A 15968-nucleotide genomic window follows, 5' to 3' on the forward strand; every position below is an offset into this window, starting at 1 on the left:
GGGAGCCAAAAGCTTTGTCCCTCTGCCTTCAAGGCGTGGGGCTCAAACACCAGCCACCACCTTCTGTACCGACTCCGTGCATTTAGCCTCTTCCAAACGACTTGTGAAACCGCGTGGCTGTGGGGACCAGGGGCAGAGACTGAGGGGAGGAATGGAGCAGGGGGCGTCCGGGCATCCCTCGTCCCTGATGCGCCCGCTGACCTGCTCGTCGGCCGGTCTCCGCGTCTTGCTGTGTCTGCCTGCCCAGCTGTGCAAGGCAGGTTTGGATTCAAAAATCCTGATTTCACAACCATCCTGAGCAGAGGTGAGGCAGGTGTGGGAAACCATCGTAAGCGTGCAGAATGGCACTGGCTGTACGTGCTGAATGTCTCATCCTGGGGCCACTGCCCTGGTGGCCTCCACTCCCCTGTGGGGCCGTTCCCCTACCCCCTTGTCCAGACATGACTGTCAAATACACAGCTGACACTGGCCTCAACCACTCTGACCACCCCCCCCCCCCCCTTCATCTTCTTTTGTTTCCAAGGGCAACAAGGGCGGCCCGGGCCAGCCGGGCTCCGTGGGAGAGCAGGGCACCCGAGGTGGACAGGTCAGTACTCCCAGCACGGCCGTGCGCCTTGTGATGTTTGCCCAGGCACTCCAGTATGTGTTTTTAAATTGTTCCATGTGTTTATTTTTAAATGTTTATTTGTTTTGAGAGAGACAGGGACAGCACAAGCAGGGGAGGGGCAGAGGGAGCGGGCGAGAGACAGAATCCCAAACAGACTCCACGCTGTCAGCACGGAGCCCGACCCGGGGCTTGAACTCACGAAGCGTGAGATCGTGGCCTGAGCTGAAATCAAGAGGCAGATGCTCAACCGACCGAGCTCCCCAGGAGTCCCCAGATGGTTTTCAATTTGAATGAGGTGACAGCCAGTTTTATATAATCGAACCCAGAATTAGCTACCGAAGAGTTCAGTGGCACATAATACATTCACAGTGTGGTACAACCATTAGCTCTATATAGTTTGAAAACATTTTCATCATCCCCAGAGGAGCCCCCGAGCCCTTAGGCAGTCATTCCCGTATCCTCTCCTGCAGCTCCTGGAAACCACTGATGTCCTTTCTGTCTCTGGCCTGATGTGGGGCTCAAACTCACAAATCCTGAGAGCATGACCTGAGCTAAACTCAAGAGTCAGACGCTTAACCGACTGAGCCCTCCGGGCTCCTTGTATTTTTCTTAAGCTAACCTCCCCCTTAGTGTCCCGGGTTGGAGCTGCTGTTAACAGCTGAGACAGAAGCATGGTCTCTAGAGGTCTTTTTGGCCGGCGGGAGCGAGGCTCTGGGCTCTGTGCAAAGTGCAGGTGTCACCCTGACGTTCCTCATGGAACGCCACCTCAACGCAGCACTTATGTTGGCCTTTTACTTCTTCAGGGTCCACCTGGTCCCACAGGTCCCCCAGGCCTGATCGGTGAACAAGGCATTTCTGGGCCTCGGGTAAGTCCGCTTGATCCCACCCCTGTCTTTAGCTAAGCGGGAGCACGGCCCGCACAGGCTGAGGTCCTGCGGATGGTGTTACAGTAGACAGACTTCTCCCTTCGCCTCCCCCCTGCCAGCACAGACCCCGGGTCAACCTCAGTCCTCACGGCGACTGGCCAGTTTGCCTGAGGAAGTAAGAGACCCTTGGTCTTGGTGCTCCAGGGGCTTCTGAATCCCGGTGCTGCTCCTTCCAAACACTGGCCAGCTGGGTGGTGAGGCCATCCTGCACTTCCAAAGCCTGAGGCTGGACCTTTGTAAACTCTAAATCTGCCCCAATTGTCAGCTTATGCCAAAATGTTTCATATGTGGCCCCGGGAGTTTGCCTTGTGGTTCGGTATTCGGTGTAAGGCATTCCCCACCCTCAGGTTCAACACTGAAGCTGCTCCTTGAACTTGAACGACCACAGGCATGGACATGCATCTCGGGGCTCGGTGACCATGAGCAGAAATGAGTTAGCTGTGTGGGGCCCGGGTCCCCAGCACTGCACACTTGGTGTCCGTCCTGTCTGACATGCTGTTCAGGGAGCCACCCTGTCATGTGTTACAGAAAACAGTAATAACCGAAAAGGGGCAAAGAGCTGGCTTGTTGCTACAGAAATGGACAAAAAGGTGTTGCAACCAAGTAGGAACTTTGTGAGATCCCTTGTTGGCTTAGACATTCCTTTCCTGGTTCGCCGTCTGATAAATACCTATTTTCAAGGCTTTTGTGGGTTTTATTCAGCATTATTTAAGCTCTCATTAGTCAAGAGTTTAAGGTGGAGTGGGGGTGAGGTGAAACTCTTCTAATAGTCACCAATGACAAAGAGCTCCTACCACCTGTTTTTCGCATGTTCGTGTGGGTCATTTCTGGGCTCTGGAGGCTGCACCCCGTTTTAAGAGCTATGTTTCTTCATTATTTACTGACTCCCTCAGGGGATACATGTACAGGATTCTGCACCTGTATAATCAGGTGTCACTGTGGAGGTGTGAAAAGGGAGAGGAAACAAAGTCCCACAAAATCTGGGTTCTTCTCTTCTAGTCAGGGACTCGGGATATTAACTGCAACACGGGTTGGTTTGTGGAAGCTGGTTCTGAGCAGTCATACAGATGTGTTAGATTTGCACAAGCCACGTCCATGTGCATTTGGGTCCCCGGCACCGCACTTGGCACTGAGTGCTGCGGGGTGGGGGCCGAGTGCAGGGCCTCTGGCTGGAGGGTGAATATTTCATTGACATGCTCCTCTCCCTGCTCCAGGGAAGCGGAGGGACTGCGGGTGCTCCTGGAGAACGTGGCAGAGTGGGTCCCCTGGGAAGAAAGGTTTGTCTTAACCAAAGTAGAGCTCATTTCCTGAGGTCAGGGCCCAGCCATACCCTCTGTGGCCTTCCCCTCATCTGTCCGTGTGCTCACCTGCTTAGTCTGCATCCAGCCCCCCCAGCTGCCAGCCCGGCTTGGCCAGTGGGATCCCTGTCCTGTCCCACCTGAAGGGAACTCACGGGCTGGACTCAGCGGGTTGGCTTTCTTGTGGCCGGAACCTGCCAGCAGCTGGTGGATTCCCTGATCTGTTCGTGCCTGTGTATGTGACGGGAGTTTGGCCTCCTTGGAGTCATCAGAGCAGATGGGAGGCACTTAGCACAGCCCCAGTGTTGCATTGAACACACATTCTTTAAACACTGGCACCGCACGCACAGAGCTCTGCTGGCCATATTTAGCTAATCCAAGAGGCCCAGCTCCCTGACTCTTTTGGATAACAGCAGCTTGTCATACGAAGACTGCCTGAGAACCGACTTTCCATAAGCCTTAAGAAAAAACACAATTTATCAGAACGGGCCTCAAAGGGCAGCCTTTTCTCAGTAAAGGAAATGTGTTTGTGTGAATCCACGGTTGTCTCTCAGTCTCTTGGTGGTGGTGGGGGGTTTCCCTGCTGCAGTCAACACCCACTGACTTTACCTTACTGCCGGCATCACGTAGAACAGAAATTGCTTGGAATCATGTTTTAAATGGTCTCAGCCCCACAGCTGTCTCAGCCTTGTTTCTCGTGTGTAGGGCGAGCCTGGAGAGCCAGGACCAAAGGGAGGAGTCGGGAGCCGGGGCCCCCGAGGGGAGACGGTAAGATCAGGATGTGCTGTGGCCAATCCTTTGCTGGAAGGTGCGAGGCAGGGGAGATGGGGCCTTTCTCTGGGCTAGCCTTTCTCGTTGCAAATTGGGTTGGTCCTAAACAGGTAACTGGATAGTTGTCCCCTTGTGTCCTTGGGGATATGACCGAATGCAGTGAGACTGACTGCTTATAAATAGCAAATCAATTTCAAAATAAGTTTCATTACATCGGGGAATTGTGGGGAAAGACATTTTTTTCTTGTGTTTTTCCTGGGAAGTGAATGTGGGGACTCACTGAAGCTTGAACCACCTTCATTATCGTCCTGTAAATGGTTTGTGACCATGACTAGATGGAGTTTTTCTGCAGAGAAATAAATGTCCTTTGGTTAAAATGCAATCATATCTTATCAGGTCTCAGTCCAGATTGAAACTGTTTCCTTTGGATGAGACATCCTAGGAATAGAAGTTATTACCTTGATAGCTCATTTTTTAAAATATCTAAAGACAATCTGCTCACGAATGATACTTTTTTAATACACACTTCTGTACAGGGCAAAGAAATCTGTAGAATGTTTTAAGAAAGTTTTGAGAACCCGGTCGATCTGATTTATAATCCCAAACTTTAACATATTTTTGTGTGTGTGTATGTAACCTCTCTACAGAAAACTGAAGTTTGAAGGATCCGTTTCTGTTACTTTTAGTTTCAGAAGCAGAGGGGGAAAAATCAGGCTTTAAAATCTGTTCAGACCAGAAGGAAATCTCTTGATGGTGTGTCCATAAATTTGGGGGCAATGGCTCTTTAGCTGTTGATGTTTGCTTAAAACTTTAAATTAACTAAGTGGCATGCTCTGCGTCTGTTTTAGAGTTACCGGTGTATATATTTCACACATATTCTTCTCATTCTTTTGAAATAGTCAATGGAGTGCGGTTCTGAAAATCTCCCGCGAGGGTGTGATGGGACAGATTGGAGGGCATAGGGAGGGGGGTGTTTGGAAAGAAGGCAGTCCAGTGGCACGACCTGGAAGGAGGCGGGGAAGCCACGGTGGGGAGAGGAGAGAAGGTCTGAGCGCAGGAGACTCGGGAAGGCGTGAGAGACTGAGTCCTGCGTTCCTGCTAGAATCAAAGAGTCAAGGATGCGCTTTGGCAAGGCGACTTTTGGGAGTCCTTTCTGCTCTAAGAGTCTCAGACATTCCGCGGGCCTTTGACTCCACACCCAAGTGCTGTCTTTCCCGGTGGCTGTCAGATGTTCTTTTTATTGGTGGCACACCAGCACCATTTTCCCAAAGGAGTCCATTAAGCCCACTTACTTGCAGACGGCTGTCTTGTTTGTACCTGGAGGATGGGGTGGGAGCAGGAACACTTCCTCGACCTGGGAACCCTTCAGGGACCCAACGACCCTGTGCTCCGGGCTCTAGACAGAGTGGTTGTGGGGTGCCCAGCGTGGCGGCCTGCAGTAATGCTCCCTTTCCACCCCCAGGGCGATGATGGCAGAGATGGGGTTGGCGGTGAAGGACGCAAAGGCAGAAAAGTGCGTATCTGCTGAGGATTCCTGAGCTTCTGGCGTCTTGGGTCTTTAGAGAAGTATTTCTCAAAATTTTGTTGGAATATCATGCGTTTTTTTTTTTTTTTTTTTTGTCTTGGTGACTCTGTGGATGTATTTGTTTCTGCTCAAGAATAATTTCTTTTAGATGCATGTAAATTAGGAGCCAAAACTGAGTTATTTATTTGTCTCTTACAGGGAGAAAGAGGATTCCCTGGATACCCTGGTCCAAAGGTAAATAAATATTCCCCTGGTGGTGAAACGTCACTGTTCTGGGGGGCTGCGTCTGGCATGTTCATGGGCTGAAAATCGGAATATTGTGGTGTTAGTGTGGGGTCAGCCGCTTACGAAGGCCCCGCCCTCTCTGAGATACTCCCTCACCCGTTAAGTGAAGGTGACAGTGGACAGCGTTCTTGCCTTGGGCCTTGCGAGGGTTGGATCAAATGACAGGGCAATCACACACTTTGTAAACTTGACATGCTCTGATCTGTATGACATCGTCATCATGGGGGCAGTAAACTAAGGCTGCATCTGTGGAGGACACGGACGTACTAGTAACCCAGTGGAATGTAAACCAGAGTTAGCCATTTGGCTGCCCTGGGGAGTGTGGTCCAGATGCCCGGGGGCCCTCCGCTGGACCCTCCGTTTCAGAACTTAATGTGCCTCTTCCTGGCTCTCTTTGCAGGGTGCCCCTGGCGAGCCCGGGACGGATGGAGGACCAGGACCCAAAGGCATCAGGGGCCGAAGGGTGAGTCTGCCCGCACCTGGCTGCAGGTGGGGGATGAGAACACGTGTGGTGAACATTCTCCTTCTTCACCGGCAACCTGGCTGGTGGCATGTGGGGTACAAGAAAAGGAGTCCTAGGCCCCAGGCCAGTGTCCTCAGGACCCCTTGTGGTTGTCTGCACTGCCTTCTTCAGCCGTGCTGCCCTTACGGGGAGGCCCCAGAAGCCCTTCTGCTAACACATCTCAAGGATCACCAGACCCCGCGCTCCCCGCCTCCAAGGCATAACGGTCCTCTTCCTGAAGCTGCTTTTGGCTCCAAATGACTGTCTTCAGTGGATGTTTACTCATCCTCTTAAGATTGCACCGAGTCCTGAATTAGCATGTCGCAGTCTCGATGTGGGAAACGGTTATTTTTAGCTTGAAATATAGTTAAAATCATCATATGATCCTGTTAATTTGCTCAGTGGAGACAAACTGCATCATTTACTTTTCCAGGTGGTTTTACCACGTTGGATTGGTTATCTGCACCGAGCGCTGGTCTCACTGATTGCCGTTTATTGCATTCTTGCGCATCCGTGGATCGTCTTTTTTTTTTTTTTTTAATTTTTATTTACAAATTTTGTGACGTTTATTTTATTTTTGAAAGAGAGAGAGAAAGAGAAGGGGGGGGAGGGGCAGAGAAGGAGGGAGACAGAATCCGAAGCGGGCTCCGGGCTCTGAGCTGTCAGCACAGAGCCCGATGCGGGGCTCGAACTCACGAACTGTAAGATCGTGACCTGAGCCAAAGTCAGGCGTTTAACTGAGCCCGCCGGGCGCCCCTCCATGGATAGTCTTCTTAATCGTTCTTGGGCAAGCATCTCACTGTTTGTTCTGCCTTTTCTAGGGAAATTCAGGACCTCCAGGGGCAATTGGGCAGAAGGGGGACCCTGGCTACCCAGGACCATCTGTAAGTACCCACCCACCCAGTTCCAGTCCAGCCATGGGCTGGAAGCTTTACATGTGTCCCTTTGTAAACTTCCTACAGCCTCCTTCCCTCCCAGAAAAGACATGCTCCTTTTTTGTTGTCATTGATTTTTTTTTTTTTTATAAACCACTTTTCTTTTGATGTCACAATGGAGAAAAGAGCTTTTGAATTTGAGACTAACCAGAAACGTTCCAAAGAAGTTTCTTGTGGAACCTCGTGGTCTAGGGTATATTGTAATTTGCCTTTATAATTTCCTGGGGTAGGTTTGAGGTTTGTGTACAGGACAAAAAAAAAAAAAAAAAAAGAGAGAGAGAGAGAGAGGACAAGTTCTAATACCTCTTGGTTGCATCTTGTAGAAATAGTATAATTTATGTCAGACGTCGGTTTGCGAACTATTTCCTGTGGTCTATAAAATCCCCAAGACAGCTTCTGATTTATGGTTTAAAACCCATGAGTGCTAGGCCACCTGGGGCCAAGAGGGCGACCTTCTGCAGCTTTTCCCTTGCATTTCTTCATTATGAATATCTTCGTTTCCTTACTTGAATTTCTCCCTGTATTGTCTCCCTACGTTAAATTTCATGAGGTTCAAAGAATGATGGACAATCACTCGTATAAGGAAAGGTGGAGGGATTAGACTGGTCAGACTTGGGTAAAGGCTAAGTCAGGTGATTTCTGCCTTTAAGAAAGTGAAGCATTTAGTGGAGAAAGTTAAGGCAGTCTGCAGTCTTGTGGAAACGCACCTGACTGGCCCAGGAGACAACTGCTTGGCCATCAGGGCGGCTGTGTATTGTGATAAGACCCTGAGAGCAGCCATGGGTCTGTCCTTGGGCCTCCTCTGGGGTGGTATGCAGCCAGTGCACTTTAGATCTGGAGCTGAGGCTTAGCTAAGTGACGCGTCGCTGTCCCTTCTGTGAACAGGAGATACTAGGATTGCAGGTGGAAAGAAAGCTCTACTCTCAGGAGAAGTCATGTTTAGACTCGAGCCCAAATGTGTGATCCCTTTGATTTGTCACAACCTTCCAGGTTTTCAGGGTGTGGAGCTTTTTATTTTGCAGGGGAAACACTTCTGTCCTCAAAGTTTCCCCTCTCTTTTGTTCCTTGAGCAGTGAAGTCAGATTTACAGGGAGAGCCTGAAAATGGTCAAGGGCAGCCCAGACCCACCTTTGCTCCCTCAGCCGTGTTTCTGTCACATTGCTGGTCCCGTGCATCTGTGGTGCTTCTCACCCTCTCCTTCTCATCCCACAGGGTCCCAAGGGCAACAGAGGTGACTCCATGGATGTAAGTTGCATGTGTGTATCACCAGTCGTTGAGCTGTAAGCCTCTTGTCCGCCCCCCTCACGCTTCTTTCCTTTCTTTTTAAAGCAATGTGCCCTTGTCCAAAGCATCAAAGATAAATGTCGTAAGTACATGATCTTTGCTGTCTGTGACGCACGTCCGCTCTCATGTTTGAAATGCTCATGTAGTACCTGTGTTTCACTCCTCTCTCTGTTTCTTTTCTAGCTTGCTGCTATGGTAAGTTGACTTCAGCCGTTTGACTTTCTCCTGCGGGAAGAAGACCCCTTTCCCGGTAAGTAAAGTTTGTCTTTGAAAACCCGCCACTTCCCACAGGGCCCCTGGAATGCCCCGTCTTCCCGACGGAACTGGCCTTTGCCTTAGACACCTCGGAGGGGGTGACCCAAGACACGTTTAGCCGGATGAGGGATGTGCTCCTGAGGATCGTGGGCGACCTGACCATTGCTGAGAGCAACTGCCCTCGGGGGGCACGCGTGGCCGTGGTCACCTACAACAACGAGGTGACCACGGAGATCCGGTTTGCCGACTCCAAGAAGAAGTCGGTCCTCTTGGACAAGATCAAGAACCTTCAGGTGGCTCTGACGTCCAAGCAACAGAGTCTGGAAACGGCCATGTCCTTCGTGGCCAGAAACACGTTTAAGCGTGTGAGGAACGGATTCCTGATGAGGAAAGTGGCTGTTTTCTTCAGCAATAAGCCCACGAGGGCGTCTCCACAGCTCAGGGAGGCTGTGCTAAAGCTTTCGGATGCGGGGATCACCCCCTTGTTCCTCACGAGCCAGGAGGACCGGCAGCTTATCAGCGCGTTGCAGGTCTGTACCCTGTGGGCACGGTTGACATCTCCTTTGGCTCTTCTTGGGCTCTGAGAATGTTCTCGGGCACCTGGTGTCTGCTTGATGGATTCATGCACCATACTGTCCAAAAGCTCCTGGATGAGGCTGTTGTGATTGGCAGCTACTTGAGCGATATTTCCGGGACAGCCGAGTGGCTCTGACTCTAGAGCGACATCCACATGCCTGTGATTTATTCCCACTGGGTCCTTCCTCACCTGCTGGAGGAGACTCTCCCAGGGCTGACCCTGAGGCTGCCAGTGCCCTAGGGAGGTCCCCCAGACGTCCATGCACCCCTGTTCCAACCTTTCTTCAGCCAGGATGGTCAGCCTTCGCTGTGAAGCCGCAAAGTGCTCCCTTGTCGTTTGCTTAAATAGCTGGTTTAATTGTGACAATGATATATATCATAATTGGCTAATTCATCACTTAATATTTACTCAGTGCCAACGATGGCTGCATTGCTCAGGCCGAGTGGGCAGTGGGCATGATGGGAAAGAGCCCTTGTTCCAGCCTGCCCACTTTCTAGCTTTAAGTCACCGAAGTAATATGGTCATGTCACTTAACCTCTCTGTGTTTTAGGTTTCTCGCCTGTGAAAGGCAAAGTGGGGGAGGGATGGTCCTTACCGTCTTCCCTCCAAGACTGGGTATTCTATGGTTTTACCCCTGCCCACGTCAGCGAAAGACGGTCTGGTCATTGGTGCCGTCCCTCAGGGTTTATTCTGCCAAACCACAGGCCAGTTTGAGCACACAACGCTGGGCCTGGGAATCCAGCTTGGGCTTTCAGCTGTCTGCCCTCATAAGGGGCTCATTTATGTACATTTTCCCTCGTGTGGGCTGAGTGACCCAGAACCACTTGTGTTTCTTAACAGCAGTCTCCCAGCAAGTTCGAAAAGTCAATTATTCATTCATTAGTTAACTTTACTTTTACACGCAGTGAATACTTAGTGATGGGGTCCCAAGGCACCGTGATGAGCAGGGCTTCTTGAACCTTCTAGAAGCGATTTCACTACCTGCCTTGTGGTTAAATCCCCTTCTGGGAGAGTTTGGAGCTAACGTGTGTCGGTGGCTGTTATTGTGGCCGAGAATAACTGTGCCATTCAAGTGCCCACTATTTCCTAGAGCTATAGCAGCCATTTCCCATGCATCATGTAATTGGACATGGGGAATTTAACATTACCCCCATTTTCAGCTCAGGAAATTGGACCTCGGAGAGGTTAAATAATTTTCCTTTGGGCCCAGCGGAAAGTGCAGGAGAGGGATCTGAACTTCAGCTCAGCTCCACAGAAGAAAGCCTGTGTTTTCCTATTAAGCTCAGCACCTCCTCCCAAACCCCACCGACACCACCCCTGAGAAGAGGGGGTGATCTGTTGGGAAGGTTATTTTACGGACATGACTCGACTCCGCTGCTCCATTTTCAAGGAGTTACTTATCACGGACACTCCTACCAAGCGTTTCCTTTTGTTTGAACCAGATCAATAACACCGCAGTGGGACACGCGCTTGTCCTGCCCCCTAGGAGAGACCTCACCGACTTCTTGAAGACCGTCCTGACGTGTCACGTTTGCTTGGGTAAGGGCTTCTTGAACAGGACAGTCTGTTACAAGATGTACTGTAGTATCCACGGGGCGACATTTGAACAAATATTTGTCATCCATGTAAAGGGCCTGAGTTGCATGAAGATTCATCACACCTTGAGTTTGCCAGTGTAATTCCTACATAAGTAGTTTCCATATTTAAAGTGGAACCCCTCAGACCGAGTTTCTCTTTGATAGACAGGAAATAAAGGAGAAAGTAGGCTCTGCTTACATTTTGACCTTGGAGTCCAGATTTCAATGATCTGGCTTTGTGCCTTTCTAGAACACCTTTCTTCAGTGCGGCAAAGAAGTAGTTTTCTTCCCTCCCCTCCCCTCCCCTCCCCTCCCCTCCCCTCCCCTCCCCTCCCCCCTAATTCTTCTTTCTCCCTTCCTCTCCCCCTCCTCCCCATCCTTCTTCCCCTTCCCTCTCCCCCGCTTCCTTCCCTTCCCCCTCCCTCTCCCTCCTCCACCCTTTTTTCCCTTCCCCGTTTCCCTCTCCCTCCAGCATCTCCCCTCCCCCTCCTCTCCCTCCTCTTCCTCCTTCTAACGCCAATACCATAGTATCAGAATAAGGATTTCAGCTTACTGATCTGTTTGATTTAGTGTTAGGTGATGAAAACTGAAATCTGGCCACAAAAAGGCAACAAGCTATGAATAGGCTTCTGTATTATGTGACGATTTAATTACCCCAGACTCCCAACAGATTAATGTACAGTCTTGCAGTGGGAGTCACAGAATAAACGGGCTGCCTGTCTTCTTTCTAGACATCTGCAACATTGACCCGTCCTGTGGCTTTGGCAGCTGGAGGCCTTCCTTCAGGGACAGGAGAGCGGCGGGCAGCGACGTGGACATCGACATGGCTTTCATCTTAGATAGCTCCGAGTCCACCAGCCTGTTCCAGTTCAATGAGATGAGGAAGTACATAGGGTACCTGGTCAGACAGCTGGACCTGAGCCCAGACCCCAAGGCCGCCCAGCACTTTGCCAGGGTGGCGGTTGTGCAGCACGCGCCCTATGAGTCCGCAGGGAACGCCAGCGTGCCCCCCGTGAAGGTGGAGTTCTCCCTGACGGACTATGGCTCCAAGGAGAAGCTGGTGGACTTTCTCAGCAGCAGAATGACACAGCTGCAGGGCACCAGGGACTTGGGCCGCGCCATCCAATACACCATAGAGAACGTCTTCGAAAGTGCACCCAACCCACGGGACATGAAAGTCGTGGTTCTGATGCTGACGGGAGAGGTTGACAAGCAGCAGCTCGAAGAGGCCCAGGGGGTCATCTTGCAGGCCAAGTGCAAGGGTTACTTCTTCGTGATTCTGGGCATCGGCAGGAAGGTGAACGTCAAGGAGCTGTACAACTTCGCCAGTGAGCCAAGCGACGTCTTCTTCAAACTGTTGGATAAGTCGACCGAGCTCAACGAGGAGCCGCTGATGCGCTTTGGGAGGTTGTTGCCGTCCTTCGTCAGCAGTAAGTCCTTCAGGGGACAGCGTGGGCCCGGGTCAGGGTCTTCCTGCCAGCCCATACCCTCGGGCCATCAGGGACGTGGGGCCGCGGGCGTGGAAGAGACGTCTAGCGCGCTGATGCCGACTTGTTCGTTCATTCAACACACATATGTATGACACCTGTCGTGTCTCAGACGCACTTTAGGAGCCAAGGTTGATAGTGAACCCACAGCTGGACATCCTGTCCTTGTTGCCTCCTGTATTCAACCAAATTTGCCTGGGCGCCTCCCAGCCATAGACCCTGCGAGTATACCGCGGATCAAGTGCCCACTTATTATGCATGACATAATAAATGGGGAATCTCCTAGAAGGAGTTGCATTGATCTGGGCTTAGCCGCTAGCCCCATACTTGGAAACTTCTGGGCCTTTGCTGATGGGACTCTCTTCCCTGGGATCTCTCTCCACCTCTGCTTTAGCGGCAAACCCACAGTCATCCTCAAAGCATATCTCTAGTTGCCCCTACTCACCGTGAATGCTCCCCACTCCCAAGGCTTTCTCATCGTTAGTCTGGATGCTAATTACCCTATCTATCCCAAGGCCTGCTGGTTATTCATTTGTGTGATCTGTGGTCCCAGTAGAATGCATGGTCCCTGAGGGAGGGTATCGTTCTCCTGATGCCCCGGGGCCCGGCGGCGGCTCATGGCCCCAGGTCAGCGCAGTTCATGGCCCCAGGTCAGCAGAGGAGAGTGTCTCCTAAGTGAGGGAGCTGTAGGAAGTAGGAACAAACACGCATGTGTGGAGAGTTTATTATTCAAGGGAAAGGTGGGCTCTGTGAAAACAGCGTTCCGGTTTGTGAAGGCCTGTCCCTCCAGATCCTTAGAGGAAAAACATGAAGCAAAGGTAGGCCAGCAGGTTCACACTGGGAACGCTGTCACTGCCTTCCAAAGATTGAAAACAAAAGTTTTATTAAACACAGCATTGAGAAAATATTACTGGTAATTCAGTCACAATTTGATGTTCAGGAGCTTGGACCAACTTGTTAAACTCTGTGATTTTTCTTTGAGTCCTGTCTTCCCTTCACACTGAGTGAATCTTTTCTTCAACCTCATCACCCAACTATTGCCAAACAAAAGATTGTGGCTTGAGATGTTTTATGGATCGAGGACCGGTAGGCTTACTGTTTGAATTGATTGGACTTAGCTTGTCTGGGGGAATGAATGAATTCAACAGGTACACACGGACTGCCTGCTGTGGGCTCCACTGAACTCGTTAGCAGGTGAATTTTAATTTGCATGTGATCTACAGGCACTTGCAAGATATTTTTTTCCCTCTCTTTCTCTGCAGGTGAAAATGCTTTTTACTTGTCCCCAGATATCAGGAAACAGTGCGATTGGTTCCAAGGGGACCAACTGACAAAGAATCCTGTGAAGTTTGGTCACAAACAGTTGTAAGTATCGTCACGATTGTCTTAAAAACTACAGTGCTAGAGAGAGGGCGGAGGTCCTCCAGACAGTGTCTAACTTCATGACGGGGACATTGAAATCCAGAGACTGTGACTTCCTGAGGGACACGTGGAGCATGCCCTGCAGAGAATCTGTTGTATCCCTTCGCTTTTGCTGGGGAGCAGACTGCTCGAAACGTAGTGGCTTAAAACAACTGTTTATTTAACGCGCGGTTCTGTGGGTTAGCAGTTTCTGCTTGGGCTCAGCTGGGCTCGCTCACATGTTTGTGGTCATGTCAGCTGTCGGCTGTGGACGGTGGTCAGGATGGTCTCGGCCAGTTGGCTCGCCCCGGCTCCACATGGCCTCTCCTTCTCCAGGAGGCAGTGTTGGGAGTTGGCTCCCAGGTGGATGGGAAGGGTTCCGTGAGAGAAGGCAGAGGCCGTGAGGCCTCTTGGGGCCGAGACTGGAGCCAGCGAACGGTTACTTCTGCCGCAGTCTGTTGGCCAAGGCATGTCCGGTGGGCCAGCCGGTCTAGATTCAACAGCAGGGGACTACACTCCATGGGAGGCCCTGTCACATCACACCGTGAAGGGCATGGGAACAGAGAGGGTGGGGAGTTGGGGCCATGTGTTTAAACAGTCTACGGCACCTGGTGTGAAATGATCTCGTATGGAAGGACTGAATACATTAACCAAGAAATGGGCTCCGAGACTTAAAACGATTAGTGCCATGATAACATAGGTGATGGTGGTGACGTCAGGAGGTGACGTGCGTGTTCCTCCAGGAAGGCAGATGAGAGGGTGGGGGCTGGGGGGCTCGTACCCACAGGGATGCTGGCTCAGTTCCGTCTTTGGTGCCAACTCCAGGAGCGGAGAGGAGGGCCGGGTGGCCGTGTGACAGAGGGCTAGGCGATGGCCACGTGGTGGCAGGAACTGAGCCCGGCCGATGTGCCAGCAAGTTGTGCCCCTAGAGGGCATGCCGCAGACTGTCACGCTTTGTCGGGGAGCAGAGGGTTCTGCCTGTAGCCCCCAGAGGAGATGCAGACCCGACTTAATCCTTGAAAAATGAGTATGTGGCTTACTCCCGGCTGACCTCCAGGGTGGGGACAGAGAACCGCCTCCCTTTACCAGCCCTTCTGTCCTTCATCTCTTGCCCTTGTCCCTGGAGAAAGGTACTCCGTTCTCGGGCTGAAAATCACCGCTGAGGGCGCTGTGACCCTTTCTGGTGTCGTGATGTGTGTCCTGCTCTGTCCAGGTTCAGGGGCTCTCTTTCCCTCACCTTAATTATCTTTGGGATTCCTCTCAAACATTCTTAACCTTATCTTTAGGAAGACAGAATGGGCAATATAGCATAGTATTTGAGGTTTTATGACACCAACTGAAAAATATACTGCCGAACACACGGAGCGTGACAGCTCTAGGAATTCACGAGTGCCCATCTCGGGGCCGGAAGTGGACACAGGGTGGATCCGGGCGGCTGTTGGTGTCTCCTTATATTGCCGTTCTTTCTAGAGGTTCATAATAGATCAAGACATTGTGAAAAAAAACAACAACCACACACGCGAAAATTAATGCAAACAAACACACACAATAAGGTCTGGGAGTGAAAGTATACACCGACCTTAAAATTTTGAGCTCAGCACAGCATTTGGTTGAATGGATATTTTCTTATCATGAGAGTAGCTGTTAACTGTTTTTTTTTTTTTTTTTAATTCATGGCGTATATGTTTCAGTTGGTCAATTTTTACATTTCGCACGTTGTTCGAGTATTATTACTGTATTTTTGCTAACAAGAATAATAATTAAAGTATTTATTATTGTCTCTTTACGTTCTCCTGACCTTATTGTATAAATTACAATTAAGATGACGGATGTACGTATAGTACAATATAGGCTTCACTTTTTAAAGGAATAATTTATTTTGAGACAGAGAGAGAGAGAGAGAGAGCAGGGAGAGGAGGGGCAGAGAGAGAGAGGAAGAGAGAGAATCCCAAGCAGCCTCCCCACTGTCAGCACAGAGCCCAGCTCGGGGCTTGAACTCACCAACCATGACATTACGATCTGAGCTGAAACCAAGAGTCAAGACGCTTAACTGACTCAGCCCCCCGGGCGACCCTGTGGGCTTCATTTTTAATGATTCTATTACTTTGTATGCTTTTCAGTATCTTTTCTGTGGCATGATTCTAAAAGGAAAGAATTTAATACAAGCAATACTGATGTGTAATATCAGAACTACTGCGTGCATTTTGATAAAGCAGCAAATTTCACATAGCTCGTGGGATTGTGTTTTTGTAAACCGTAGATAGCTGGCAAAGACATGCAATGTTTAACAATAGTTAAATATTAAACAATATTTTATTATATTATATATTCTATAATATTACATTTATATATAATATGTTTATATGTTATACATAATATATAATATAATACATATTTACATATGTATTATTTATATGTACACATACATATAATATGTAATATTATATAATATATAAAATTATATATATAAAATATAAATATAATATATAAATATAAATATATATATTTATATTATATAAATATAGATATATTTATAAA

General features: G+C 49.8%; 1 protein-coding gene across 1 annotated transcript in view; it reads left to right on the forward strand.

Annotated features, from left to right (window-relative positions):
• The window catches only part of COL6A3 (collagen type VI alpha 3 chain), an 81405-nt gene that overhangs the window by 52918 nt on the left and 12519 nt on the right, over positions 1 to 15968 (forward strand). Inside the window, exons 25-39 of the mRNA XM_058700152.1 lie at positions 524 to 586; positions 1411 to 1473; positions 2748 to 2810; positions 3537 to 3599; positions 5065 to 5115; positions 5326 to 5361; positions 5813 to 5875; positions 6736 to 6798; positions 8062 to 8094; positions 8179 to 8215; positions 8317 to 8328; positions 8425 to 8918; positions 10408 to 10504; positions 11274 to 11972; positions 13292 to 13394. Of these exons, the coding sequence (XP_058556135.1) occupies positions 524 to 586; positions 1411 to 1473; positions 2748 to 2810; positions 3537 to 3599; positions 5065 to 5115; positions 5326 to 5361; positions 5813 to 5875; positions 6736 to 6798; positions 8062 to 8094; positions 8179 to 8215; positions 8317 to 8328; positions 8425 to 8918; positions 10408 to 10504; positions 11274 to 11972; positions 13292 to 13394 (1940 nt within the window). The remainder of the gene's footprint in view (positions 1 to 523; positions 587 to 1410; positions 1474 to 2747; positions 2811 to 3536; positions 3600 to 5064; positions 5116 to 5325; positions 5362 to 5812; positions 5876 to 6735; positions 6799 to 8061; positions 8095 to 8178; positions 8216 to 8316; positions 8329 to 8424; positions 8919 to 10407; positions 10505 to 11273; positions 11973 to 13291; positions 13395 to 15968) is intronic.

Source organism: Neofelis nebulosa, chromosome 2, assembly GCF_028018385.1.
Source record: "Neofelis nebulosa isolate mNeoNeb1 chromosome 2, mNeoNeb1.pri, whole genome shotgun sequence".
NCBI classification, from domain to species: Eukaryota; Metazoa; Chordata; class Mammalia; order Carnivora; family Felidae; genus Neofelis; species Neofelis nebulosa.